The sequence below is a fragment of the Chiloscyllium plagiosum genome, chromosome 6, assembly GCF_004010195.1.
Source record: "Chiloscyllium plagiosum isolate BGI_BamShark_2017 chromosome 6, ASM401019v2, whole genome shotgun sequence".
Taxonomy (NCBI): Eukaryota; Metazoa; Chordata; class Chondrichthyes; order Orectolobiformes; family Hemiscylliidae; genus Chiloscyllium; species Chiloscyllium plagiosum.
In genome coordinates, this window is record NC_057715.1 from 80,504,421 (window position 1) to 80,518,392 (window position 13,972).

The 13,972-nt window shown below is 39.7% G+C and overlaps 1 protein-coding gene across 6 annotated transcripts in view; it reads left to right on the forward strand.

Annotated features, from left to right (window-relative positions):
• The window catches only part of LOC122550753 (anoctamin-7-like), an 81,613-nt gene that overhangs the window by 24,483 nt on the left and 43,158 nt on the right, over positions 1–13,972 (forward strand). For all 6 annotated transcript variants that reach the window (XR_006311938.1, XM_043691959.1, XM_043691964.1 and 3 more), the window contains exons 8-10: positions 3,136–3,258; positions 9,166–9,261; positions 10,806–10,894. Coding sequence is in view for 5 of the 6 variants with exons in the window: in XM_043691959.1 (XP_043547894.1) it covers positions 3,136–3,258; positions 9,166–9,261; positions 10,806–10,894 (308 nt within the window). In the remaining variant the exon portion in view is untranslated. The remainder of the gene's footprint in view (positions 1–3,135; positions 3,259–9,165; positions 9,262–10,805; positions 10,895–13,972) is intronic.

A 13,972-nucleotide genomic window follows, 5' to 3' on the forward strand; every position in this document is an offset into this window, starting at 1 on the left:
TCCCTAAGCCATGTTTCTGTAATTGCTATGATATCCCAGTCTCATGTTCCTAACCATGCCCTGAGTTCATCTTCCTTCCCTGTTAGGCCTCTTGCATTGAAATAAATGCAGTTTAATTTATTAGTCCTACCTTGTCCCTGCCTGTCCCGACTGTTTGACTCGCTTCTGTTCTCAACTGTACCAGTCTCAGATTGATCTCTTTCCTCACTATCTCTCTGGGTCCTATCCCACCACCTTACTAGTTTAAATCCTCCCGAACAGCTGTAGCAAATCTTCCTGCCAGTATATTAGTCCCCTTCCAATTTAGGTGCAGTCCGTCCTTCTTGAACAGGTCACTTCTACCCCAAAAGAGATTTCAATGATCCAAAAATGTGAATCCTTCTCCCTTTCAACAGCTCCTCAGCCATGCATTCATCTGCTCTATCCTCCTATTCCTGCTGTCACTAGCTCGTATCACCGGGAGTAAGTGCTGGTGCCAACATGGAGGAGTTCAGAGCCAGTGATAAACAGATTCACCAGGTATCCACTCTGATGTCCATGTTGTTTAATGAGATGTTTCACTGAATATTAATGAGATAACTTGTGGAATTATAAAGCATTTAACAAGTTGTAATCCCCTTTAGATGGCATCTCACCACTGCCTAGAGAGTAATGCACCATACCACATGACAAATGCATAAAATATTCAGTGAGATGCTCTCAGCATCAAGATAGGCTCCTTACCTATTCTACCATAAATCCATCATAGCTCTCATTTCTCAGACTCATATAAGAATCTGCCTTCTATATTTATAAACAGATAGAAGGAGCTTAACACAATCATCAAACTAAAGTTTGAATCTGTTTCCCTGCACCATCCATTATGATGGCTTGAGTCCAGAGACACTACACCCCATGCTCAACTCTTTAACTTACTATTTACTTTAACTTACCATTTGAGAGATGCCGGTTGCCTTGACATATTGGCAGAGACTCCCAAGTTCCAGTATCTGATTCATAGGGCTGGATTTTCTGAGGAGTGACAGTCACACTCAGATTTTCACTCTGCTCCTTTTCACTAAACAAAAGAGCTTCACATTTCTGAGAGGAAATTCCAATCAGGGCTCTTTGAGAAATGTAGAGCCATACAGTAGATATGACAGGCCGGGTGGTTGACAATGAATAAGAAGGTCTTAACTTACAGGAGGCTATGAATGGATTGTTCAGATGAACAAATCAATGGCAGTTGGAATTTAACCCTGATCAGTGAGAGGTGATGCACTTTAGAAATATAATGAGACAAAGGAGTACTCAGTAAATGGCAGGGCAGTAGGAAGCTCAGAGGAACAGAGATGTTGTCGACAGATCCCAGAAGGTGAGAGTGTAGATAAAGGCATATGGGACACTTACCTTTACTAGTCGAGACATAGATTATCAGAGCAGGGAGGTTAGGTTGGAGCTGTACAGAACTTGGACAGTATGCAGTTTTCGTCGTTACACTATAAAAAGGATGTGATTGCACTGGAGGGGATGGAGAGTAGATTCACCAGGATCTTGCCTGGGATTGAACAGTTTAACCATGAAGTGACGCTGGAAAAGCCTGAGTTGTTTTCTTGCAGTAGAGAAGATTGAGGGAGTCCTGATAGAGGTATATAGGATTATGAGGCACATGGACAGGGTGGACAAAATGCTGCTGGTCCCCTTAGTTAAAGTGTTGGTACTAAGGGAAAACACTTTAAATATGGAAAACAGAAGGTTTAGAGGGGATTTGAGGAAAATGTCTTTCACCCAGAGGGTGGGGGTTCTGGAATGCACTGCCCAGCAGGGTAGTTGAGACGGGTAACCTCACAACTTTGAAAAAGTACTTGGATGAGCAACTGAATTGTCAAAACATTCAAGGCCACAGGTCTAATGCTGGAAAATGGGATTAATGTAAATTTAGTGCAGTTTTCACAATATTGGCTCAATAGGCTGAAGGTCCTCATCTATACTATTTGATTGCATGATTCTAGGTCCTAAGTGGTATAGAACAATTGGGGGAAGGCAGTGAACACACATGCTGTATTCTGTAAATTAAATCTAGCATCATAGGCTACACTTTGACAGCTCCTGAGGTCAGATCAAAATGCCAGGTGCATAAGGGATAGTGTACCGGATGATTTGGGCATCAGATGGGTAAGGTGCCAGGATGTAAGAGGAGAAGAGATCAGTTAAGTGTACAAGTATTTAGGGCAGGTTGGGGCAGATGGGAGCCGAGGTGGGGCAATACCTGGTCTTGTGAAAGAGAGGGTTTGAGTTGAGTCACAGCATTGGGGTGAATAACAGGTTGATGTTTAGGGAGTGCCATGTCCAACAGCAGAGGAATAGTGTTTTGGATCCCATTTGCAGAAAGGGGTTGACATGTCAGATGGTGTGTGGAGGGAGGGTATCAGATTTTAGCAGCAATTGTGAGGTTTGGAGTCCTGGTGGGAGAGTGGTGTTGGGTCAGGCAGTGGACAGGATTGGAGAGTCAGTATCGCAGGAAGGTATAGGGTCCAGTATTGGGGGGAGAGGAGGGTGTCAGGTCAGGATCTGTGTGTATGTTTGGGGTTTGGGGGAGGATGTGATTCAGGGTATGTGTTGTAAATTGAAAAGTTACTCTGGAGTTAGACTGGATTTCTAATTGTCTCATTTTTCCTGAGTAACTATTTATTTAACTGCAGCAGAACCCTCTGAATTCTTAAATTTAAATGGATACTGTTGGAGGGTTCCAGAAGTAGAGGAAATGTACATTGGAATCTTCAATTTCCCATACAATTCCTTAAGGTGTGCTATTTCAAGGATTTTGCAATGTCCCCATGTGCAACTCTCACCTCTACTACAGAAACAACTTTCTCATTATCAAAATGTCTGGGCTATAATAAACAAATAACACAAATGTTACAAGCTTGCCAAACAGCCCTAGTAGAGCCAAGCAGTGTGTTTTACATTCTGTGATATAGTTGAATTTCTAGGTTGTGTTACAGTAAATTAACTATATTACCTCTATAGCTGCAGCAGTGAGCAAGCATTTACATACTCAGGTAAATATGAGTACTATGTCTTCACTTAAAACGGAATGTTCAGTCTGACTGAATATTTCACCAATGTTCACATGCTACTTATTTCTCTTTCCAGTGCATCATGTTACAATGCCCACAAAGACATGAACACATTCTTATTTGCGTACAATTGTAACATCATCTGTTCAACTCCAAACATGGCCTCAGAAGTGGCAGATAAGGCATTGGATCCAATCAGGTAAGTGCTCATTCAGGAATATATTTCAGATTACTTTTATACCCTACTTTAAAATATTGCTTTAACGTATGAAAAAGTTACTAATGAAATCTCATTAAATGAGATCAAGGTCGGAAGCTTAGTAAAGTTCCAAAACAGGCTCAGCATAGGCTTTCATCATTGCCAAACAGTATCAGAAGAGGACTTGTGCTCAACACTTCCAGGAAGAATTTGGAGGGGTTTCCAACAAAAGATGTGAGTTACATTGCAAGTTGTAATGTAAAAGAATGAGTATAAATAAAACTATATGCCTTGGAGCATGTAAAAATCTTTGTTTTTGAAACAACTTCAGAACCTGAAAGAAACCACAATATCTTCCAATTTGAAGTTTTTAATGCTTTTCTTTAGAAACAAAGTAGAGAAGGACTTCATTCATATTTTTCCAATCTCAAACTGCGAACTTTGTGATGAATTATGAATTTATTCATTGTGGACCCTGTCCATAAGGTACATTCTTCTCTAATCTTTTTTCACTTCAGACCTCTAAAGCAAAGAAATAGACTTTCAGTTACATCATGTTTGGTCAAAAACAACTAGACTTCACAATTGAAAGAACATATTCTTATGTTAACATTTCAATCTCAAACATTAATTTTTATGTTTAGAGGAACTAAAATAAGCAGACACCAATTGATTGCATAAGACATGAATTTATTTCCTCTTCTAAATTTTACAATGATGTAGAAGTCTGAAAGTATATTTTCCCCAGAAGTATATCCGTAAGAAATGGGAAAATGGTTTGAATACAATTTGTGTGTTGGAATATTTATAATAAACATTTACTCATACATTAGTTCATTCCCATTATTTTGTGAAATTGAATGTTTACATTTTAGATCTCAGCTTTAGTTGTACATTAAAGCTCGCTTTGCATTTCTCTGATGTGTAAATATCAAAGTAAATGTTGGTTCGTATTGATCTCATGATATTTCCATCACTCAACTAAGTGAAGTTTCATTACATACACTGTAATTTTGAATAAGTTTTGAGAAAAAAAGGGTACTTGATCAAATTTGGAACATGTTGTTGAATATTCTGCCTATGGATTACATTATAAGCTAGAATGTTGTAGAGTCTAAAGGAATAAGGTAGAAGATGGGAGAAGGAAGTGATGGTGCTGAAAAGTTGTGACGAACCTGTTCCTTTAACAAGGTTAGGTTGTCCCTGGTTGTTTTTTTATGAGAGTTTGTAAATGACAGAGGTTCCGAAAAGTCTGAGTTTGGATGGATTTTAGGGCCAATGTGTTAACAGCTAACGGATACTGCCTCAGAAAGAAGACTTTCAAGTTCACAAAAAAAATTTGTATAATGAAAGTGAAGTGGCAAGTTCTCTCAGCTCGGTTTTTTCTCCCGGTTTGGTTTTAATGCATCTGTGTGTGTGTGTGAGTGTGTGAAGGCTGTTGGACTCTCTCTCTCTCTCTCTGACTTCATTCCAGTATGAACTTGTTTGATTTTACCTTTCGTGTCAAGGGTGTTAGTGGAGATTGTTGCAACTATTTTGAAATAGCATCATTAAGTTGAGAGAGTCTGTTGGGTTTTTGGGTAGAATAGGTTAGTCGATATTCTGTTCTTTGTGTTTCACTCAGTAATCTTGTAAGTAAATTCTGTTTTGTTTAAAACTAAGTGGTTTGACCAGCTGATTCTCTCCTGGAATATCCACTGTGCACTTGCTTAAATCAAATAGCAAAGTTAGGGTCTGGACTACCTTCTTGAAATGTTTTGAGCGGTTTGGCCTGGTCCATAACACCTCCAATGCTATGGCATTTTGCTAGTGGTAGAGAAGCTGGTAGATGGCCATCATGCCTAGAACCTGAATGAATGACTTAAATGGCCAATTGCGGGCTGCTTCCTGACAATGCTGACATTTTACCAGCAATGGGTATGATCCTCTCTCTCTGTGCGGAGCCATGGCCTCCCTATGGAGTTTGTGTGTTCTGATCAAGCACTCTGTGGTTCATCAATAAACACCACTCCCAGAGAAATGGTGACCATGCAGTAATGCTCATCACTCTTTACCCAGAGTTTTACCTGGCTCTGATGTTGCAGACTCCATTTACCTTTGTTGGAAAGTGGTGTCTGTGTCATCTGCCTGTGGCATGTCAGTGAAAATTAAACTTTATGCCTGAGAGTAAAAGTTAAAATAACAGGAAAACCTTTTCAGCGACTTTGCAACCAACTGTTTTATGTGTTATAAAATTTTGTTCCTTTACTTGGGAATCTTAGGTAGTAGACATTGAATTTTTCAGTGTGATTTTATTTTAACTCTCCATTGAAATGAAAATAAAATCACCATTTATATATGTTAAAGCAAATTTAGCAAGGTTACTTATGACTCAATTGCTACATATGGTTTAAACTAAGATTGCCTTTCTCTTAAGTAGATTTTAATTGCAAACTTGAAGTTTTGTCTACATTCAAACCGAAATGATGTTCTGCAATTGAATTTTATCAATCAAAATTTTCTCCCCTCACCTTTCCTGAAGGCACCTACTCAAAGCTGAGACTGAACAGTGATTGTCATTCAGTTATTTGACTGTAGAGTCATAGAGATGTACAGCATAGAAAAAGACTCTCCGGTCCAACCTGTCCATGCTGACCAAGTATCACAAACCAATCTAGTTCCACCTGCCAGCACTTGACCCATATCCCTCCAAAGACCCTATTTGCTAATCTACATGATACTCTGTCCTGTATAACAGAGTTGTTGCTTGTTGTGCTTTGGAAGACTTTTTTCTGTTATATAAAATTTCTAAAAAAGGGTTATGGATGAACATACTTCTAATGTATATTACAAGTAGCACGTTCCCCTCATGTAAATATCTTAACAGTTTTCATCCTCAAAGAATTGTTTTTGACTTCGCCTTCTCTCCTCTACCCTTGCTCAGCCTGATCCAAAATGGCAAAAATACTGAGCTCTTTTAAATAAAACAGATATTTTATAAATGGTACAGATACTTTTCCTGGACTGTCAGAGGCAGAGAGGTGATCTTATAGAGGTTTGTAAAATCATGAGGGGCATAGATAGGGTGAATCGGCAAAGCCTTTTCCCCAGGATAGGGGAGTCCAAAACTTGATGGCATAGGCTTAAGGGAAAGATTTAAAACAGACATAAGGGACAACTTTTTCATGCAGAATGGTGCGTGTATGGAATAAGCTGCCTGAAGTGGTGGAGGATGGTACAATTACAACATTTAAAAGGCATCTGTATGGGGGTGCATGAATAGGAAGAATTTAGAGGGATATGGGCCAAATGCTGGCAAATCAGACTAAATGAGTTTAGGATATTTGGTTGGCCTGGATGAGTTGGACTGAAGGGTTTGTTTCCATGCTGTACAGCTCTTTAAATCTATGACTCTATAAGAGTTAAAAATTGTCATCATTTGGATTAATTTTGGTTTCATTCATTATAGTCATCCACTTGCAAGACGAACTCTTGAGCACTATTACAATTTGTTTTACTTTTGAGATAATTTAAAGGTCTTTTTAAATAAGGTTCACAGGTGTGAATCCAGGAAATGTGTTCCCTAAAGTGCTGAACATAAGCAATGTGGCAGAAACAGCTGGAGGTTTAATGTGAACACTCGAAGTGATCCAAGACTGTCTCCATTTGGTGGGCACATGCGTTGTGGTGGTCAATCAAATGAGAGGGAATGGGCACTGTTAGTTTTATCATCTCACCTTCCTGTTTGCTTGCCAGCCAGATATCCATTGTGGTAGGTGCCCTGCAGCCAGTCTCCCATTGAGCCAGAAATGATGAGTGGATGATCCATCGCAGTCTCCTTTAGAGGTCTTGAGTATCACAAATGCCCATTTGATCCATTACACGTGATATCAAAAAATAGGTTTAGGCATTGATTGCTGCAAATGTTATGGATTTTACTAACAAGCCAGCAACAGTACTGAAGATGCCCCTGGCCATGCTGCTTCAGTACATTTATAACAGTCTCATCTACCTGACAATGTGGAATATTGTCCACAAAAAGCAGGAGAAATCCAACCTGGCCAATTACTGCCCCATCAGTCTACTCTCAATCATCAGTAAAGTGATAGAAGGTGTCATCAGCAGTGCTATCAAACAGCATCTGCTTAGCAATAACCTACTCATGACACCCATTCTGGGTTCCATCAGGGCTACTCAGCTCCTGAACTCATTACAGGTTTAGTTCAAAGGTGGACAAAAGAGCTGAAATCCAGAGGTGAGGCGAGAGTGACAACCCCTGACATCAAGGCTGCACTTGACTGAGTGTGGGACCAAGGAGCCAAACAAAATCAGGGTCATCTCTCCATTGTTACAGTCATACCTGGCTTAAAAAGACAATTGATTTTTTTTTTGGAGATCAGTCAATCAGCTCCAAGAGATTACTGCAGAAGTTTCTCAGGTGCTGTCCTAGGTCTAACCATCTTCATTTGCTTCATCAGTGATCTTCCTTCCATCATAAGGTCAGAAATTGGAATTATCACTGATGATTGCACAATGTTCAGCACCACTTGTGACCTTTCAGGTACAGAAGCAGACCATGCTCGTATACGACAAAACCTGTACAATTTCCAGGTTTATTCTGACAAGGGCAAGTACCTTACAATGGCCATGCAATAAACATCTGAAACCACAATTGGCATTCAATGTCCTTATCATCTCTGAATCACCCACTAATCAGCATCCTGGAGGGTTGCCATAGATCAGAACCTGAAGTAGACCACCATGTTATTGACAGTTGCCCCAAGAGCAGGTCAGAGGCTAGGAAACCTGCAATGAGTAACTCCTGACTCCCCAGAGCCTGTCCACCATCTACAAGGCACAAATCATTATTGTGATGGAATGCTGTCATTTGTCTGGATGGTTGCAGCTCCAACAAAACGCAAAAAGCTTGACACTATCAATATTCTGAGGATTGCTATTGTCAAGAAACTGAACTGGACCTGTCATATTAATATGGCTATAAAAACAGGTCAGAGGGTAAGAATTCCACAGGGAGTGACTCACTTCCTGACTCCCCAAAGCGTGTTCACCATCTGTAAAGTACAAGTCAAGAGTTTGATGTAAAAGTACCATTTGTTTGACTGAATGCAAATCCAGTAACTCCTGTTGCATCATCCAGGACAAAGTGTCCCCCTTGATCAGAACCACATTCACAAACTTTCGCTTCATCTAAAACACGTGTAGCAGCAGTGTGTGCCATCTACAAGATGCGCTGCAGAAATTCACTTTGACAAGGGCAGCAAATATGTGGAAACCACCATCATCTGCATGTTTCTGAACAGCCAGTCACCATCCTCACCTTGAAAACATATCATCATTCTTTAGTGTCACAGGGTCAAAATCGTGGAACTCCCTCCCTGACAGCATTGCGGATGTGACTGCACCAGATGGTGTGCAGCAGTTTTAGAAAGTATGTATAAATGCAGGCCTTCCCAGCAAAGCCCACATCACCTGACTTTATAATTAAAAAATCAGATGGCATAAGACTGCAATCCTAATGTGAGTCCCTTTTCTCCTCAACAATGTTATTGAGCCAGATATAGAGGGGGGTCCTTCTGTAACATATTTATTAGCAGCCAGTTGTCTACACTCCATGAAGAAGGATGACTGGACTCAAAACAACAAGTTTGCTTTCTCTCCACAGATGTTGCCAGACCTCCTGAGTTTCTCCAGGAATTTCTGTTTTAGTTTCAGATCTTCAGCATCAATAATTCTTGTTTTATTATAGTATTTTAATGTTGTTTTCCCTTTACTTTGTCTTGATAAGTGTAAAGTGAAAAGCTTTGACAAAATGTTTCACGTTTTTAGGAACACTGAATTATTCATATGGTCATATCTACTATATACAGTAGAGGAAAAAAAGTCTTCCGTCATATTTCTTTATTTCAGAGGTATCTGTGACAATATGGCTGAAAGGAGAAGGAATATTGAACAAATTCTTAACAGAACCTGTATCACTGAGGCCCATGATGACTGTATTTTTCAGTAAGTGTGGAATTCCTGACAGATCAATTCAATGAAAAGCATTCCATGGACTATAATTTTAATGCTGTTAGAAGTTTTTCCATTTTTTCTCAATCATTTAAAAATTTAGATGTCTTGCCCATTATGATTATTCCTGAACGGACTTAGGTTACCATAAAGGTCCAACCTCCCTAATCTCTGTCAGGTTAAACTCACCACCAGTTTCTATCTCTCTCTCTCTCTCTCTATACCTATGGGGATTTTACCTTTATGTTTTTAATAATACAGCTTTCATGCAATTACCCTCTATTATAATTGGTCTGGAACACATTAAGTATATATTATTATCCTTGTTCAGCAGCATACATTCTATAACTTTACTTGTTTTCCACTCGCAGGAGCTCATCCAGCTTCCTTTTGAATGCCTACAGTGTATCTATATTCAATGCACAAATTCAGAGATTAACAACAAAGTATAACATACTGCCATCTAGTGAAATTCTGAGAGTTTGTAACTTCTACTCATGCCCCTTCTGGTCAACCCTACCCAATTAACGTATCCAGTTAACAAAATCTAAATTGTTCATGATTCTAAAGCCTCATTGATAACTCCTCAAATCCTATAGTTTCTCAATACCAGCAGTTCCAGCTTTCGAGGCCTGTTCTGATAAGCAAGTACCTTCAAATTGATATCTCCAAAACCTTAATTTATTAAACCAATATGGAAACCAAAACTAGATGTGGTGTTGTAAATGTGTTCTGACAAAGGCCTTGTATAAGGAAATTATTGTATTTATAGCTTTGTATTTAATTGTTCTGAAAATTCATGCTGTCATCCATTTTGCCTTTGCGATAAACTCACAACACTTGTATATTCAATTACTTGAACTATAATCATACAAACTATCCTTGGAACTATATTATTTCTCCTTCATTGTTGCTGAATCAAAACTCTGAAAATCCTTTCTTCCCTATTGTGAGTGTTTCTATAGCCAAGGACTGCTGTGGTTCAAGAAGCCAGCTCACACTACCTTCTCAAGTTAGGCATGGGCAATGCATAGTAGACAGCCATAATAGGCTGGAAGAACATAGCAAGCCAGGCAGCATCAGGAGGTGGAGATGCTTTGGGTGTAACCCTTCTTCAGGGCAATACATGCCAGCAATGCCCACATCCCATGAACAAATTTCTAAAAATCTCCAAAACACTTCTACAATTTGAGAACTATTCATAATGTGTGGTTTCTTGTAACCATTCTCGAATATATCAAGGGGCAGTTGTCTACATTAAGTGACCATCTTGTAGTTACAGGCTTATGCCCTTTAAGCCTAGTTGGTTAGGCTTCAGAGGAATTCAAAGATTGAACCTAAGGTCAATAGTGAAACAAGTAAAACAGTTTATCCATAACCAAACAGTAATTGGATAAGCCAAGATTTTATTGAATAGCAGAACAGGGTGGAGAGGCAGAGTAGTTTACCATTATACTTAATTTGCATGGTATGTTGTTCTAATGTGCCAAATGTTTTTGTTCAACTTTTTACAGTTTCTCTTTCTGTTTTCCTATCAGGGTCCCTTCAGATGATACTGTTGAAGTACTCAAGTCCTCCTTTGACAATGCTGCTACACCAATATTTGGGCTTTTTATCTGCCTTTGGGGTAAAGACATTTTTTAAATTACAATAACATAATGATTTTTGGAAGAAAATATCTAGGCCATGCCTCATATCTGAAGGAAAATAAAAATATTTGAAATATTGATTGTCCAATATAGAAATCCCATCTGTGGGAACAGTAAACTTCTCTGAAACACATGTTGTTCTAACTTGATGAACTACACATGAGCATACAAAATAGGAGCACAAGTAGATCATGTGACCCTTTGAGCCTGATTCATCATTCAACAAGATCGTGGTTGATCTGTTTGTGTTTCAAGTTCCGCATTCCTATCTATCTCTGATAATTCTTGATTCCCTTACCCAACAAGGATCTATCCATCTCTGTCTTAAACATATTCAATAGCAGAGAGTTCCAAAATAATGCCATCCACAAGAGAAAATCTTCCCTCATCTTTGTCATGAAAAGAGCAATGCCTAATGTCTAAACAGTGTACCCTAATTCTGGATTGACCCACAAGAGATACTATCCTTTTCACATGTATCTTGACAAGACCATTTGGAATCTTGTATACACATCAATCAAATCATCCCTTATGCTTCTGAACTGCAATGGAAATAAGCCCAGCCTATCTAATCTCACCTTATAAGACAATCCATTCATTCCAGGTATGGGTCCAGTAAACCTCCACTGAACCTCCTCCTATGTACTTGCATCCTGTTTCAAATAAGAAGACCAAAATTCTGCACAGCCTGAGAGATGTGGCCTTACCAATGCCCTGTATAACTGAAACACATCATCCTCATTTTTATGTTCAATTCCTCCTGTCATAAAGATAGAATTCAGTTAGCTTTCTTGATTACATACTGTAGTCATTCTCTGCTATTCTTTATAGATATTTTCTAATCAACATATTCAGAAATATTATTATACAAGTCTGGAGCAGGTGGGACCTGAACCCAGGCCTCCTGGTCCAGAGGTAGGGATGCTACCACTGAACAACCAGGACCCAGGCTGTTCTTTATATTTTGTTTCTTTCAGTTTGATGTTTTCCTGACCTTCTCTATTTAAACACAATCTGGTGGGCCCTCCCTCTCAATATTTTGTTTCTAGCAGGAATATACTTATGCTGCATTGTGTCTGTCTTTGTGGCTCTATTGATCTATTATGCCAGAATCTTCAGCTAGCTCAGACTTCCTCCCCACATAATTGCCTTTATTTAGGTTTACAGTACTAGTTTTAGATCAGTCATTTCCCTTTCAAACTTAATGTAAAATTCAATCGTTTTGTGCTATCTAGGGGTGTTTCTGAGATCCCTAGGGCAGCACGGTGGCTCAGTGGTTAGCACTGCTGTCTCATAGCGCCAGGCGTCCGGGTTCGATTCCAGCCTCAAGCGACTGTCTGTGTTGAGTTTGCACATTCTCCCCTTGTCTGCACAGATTTCCTCCGAGTGCTCTGGTTTCCTGCCACAATCCAAAGTTGTGCAGGTCAGGTGAAATGGTCATGCTAAATTGTCCATAGTATTCAGGAATGTCTTGGTCAGGTGCATTAGTCAAGGGTAAATGTAAAGTAATAGGGTAGGGGAATGGGTCTGGGTGGGATGCTCTCCGGAGGGTCAGTTTGGTGTCGTTGGGCCAAAGGGCTTGTTCCCACACTGTAGGGATTCTATGATTCTAATGAATCCTGTCACATCATACAATACAATGTCAAATATAATCTGCGTCTGGTCAATCCCAGAACGTGCTGCTCTGAGAAATTATCTGGAAAGCAGTCTATGAACTCCTCATCCAGACTACAACTGCCAATCTGTGTTTTTCTCAGTTTGCATCTAGATTAAAGTGCCGATGATTATTGTCATCCCTTCATCACAAAGATCTAATAATTCTTTCTGCATGCTTTGCCTGAGATTGTGGTTGCTGTTAAAAGGACTGTAGATCTCTCCAACTGATGATTTCTTTCCCCTGCTATTCGTCATCTCCATACAAGCCAACTTTTTGTCCTGATCTCCTAGGCCATCTCTGAATATTACACAAATGCCATTCTTGATAGTATCAATGCTCTTCCTCCACTTTATATAATTTCTTATTTTTCTTGCCTGCTCCTGTCAGTGCTTTCAGGGTGCACTCTCGTCTGTTCATCGACTTGATGTTGATTGCCTGTCTCAGGGTCCTCCTCTTGTCTGCTCCTCTCAATGACGCTGACATTCTGACTTGGTATCCTCTTCTCTCCTGCTCCAACAGATGATACTGACTGAGCACCGTGCCTTCCTCAGCATTATTGACAGGGGGGGCTGCTACACCCCTCTACCTCCTGGTTGGGGGACACAAGCCCAGTGACATTTACTTAGTGTGCTACTGTCCATAACATTAGGGTCAAGTTCTGCCAGGTGACTGTATGTGTTGCTGATAAATATTTACAGCCAATGTTGGGGACCTTGATGGGATTTGGTACAATCTTGCCTCTTCTGCATGATATTAGTCAAATAGTGTGCATTAAGACAAACAAATAAATATCCAGTGCAGTGGGTATTATGGAGGCTCCTCACTGCATCTTCTTATTCATTTTAAAGCATTGGAACTCGCACATTGCCAGGCAATTACTTCAGGATAACACTGAATGACGATTTCATTTATAAATGCTGTAAGACAATTACACAGAAACGGAAATTCTGAATATGTACTACTAATTTCTTACATAATATTTAAAACTATTCCAAAAAAAAGTAACTCATTTCAGAATCCTTGAAATAAAAGCCCTAATGAAACATTACTTGTTCGGTGAATTCAATCCAATCTCCCTTTATTGTTTCAGTATACAGAAGAGAGCAATAGTTCCTAAAAACTCCAAACTCCTTGTGTAGTTTTCTATGATTCTGAAGGTAGATTTTCACTACAAAAAGAAATAAACAGATTCCCACTGTTCTGGATCAGTGGTGCTGGAAGAGCACAGCAATTCAGGCAGCATCCGAGGACAGGCAAAAATCGACGTTTCGGGCAAAAGCCCTTCATCAGGAATAAAGGCAGAGAGCCTGAAGCATGGAGAGATAAGCTAGAGGAGGGTGGGGGTGAGGATAGAGTAGCATAGAGTCAGGGCAGAGGAAATGACCTGGGAGTTGCAGTG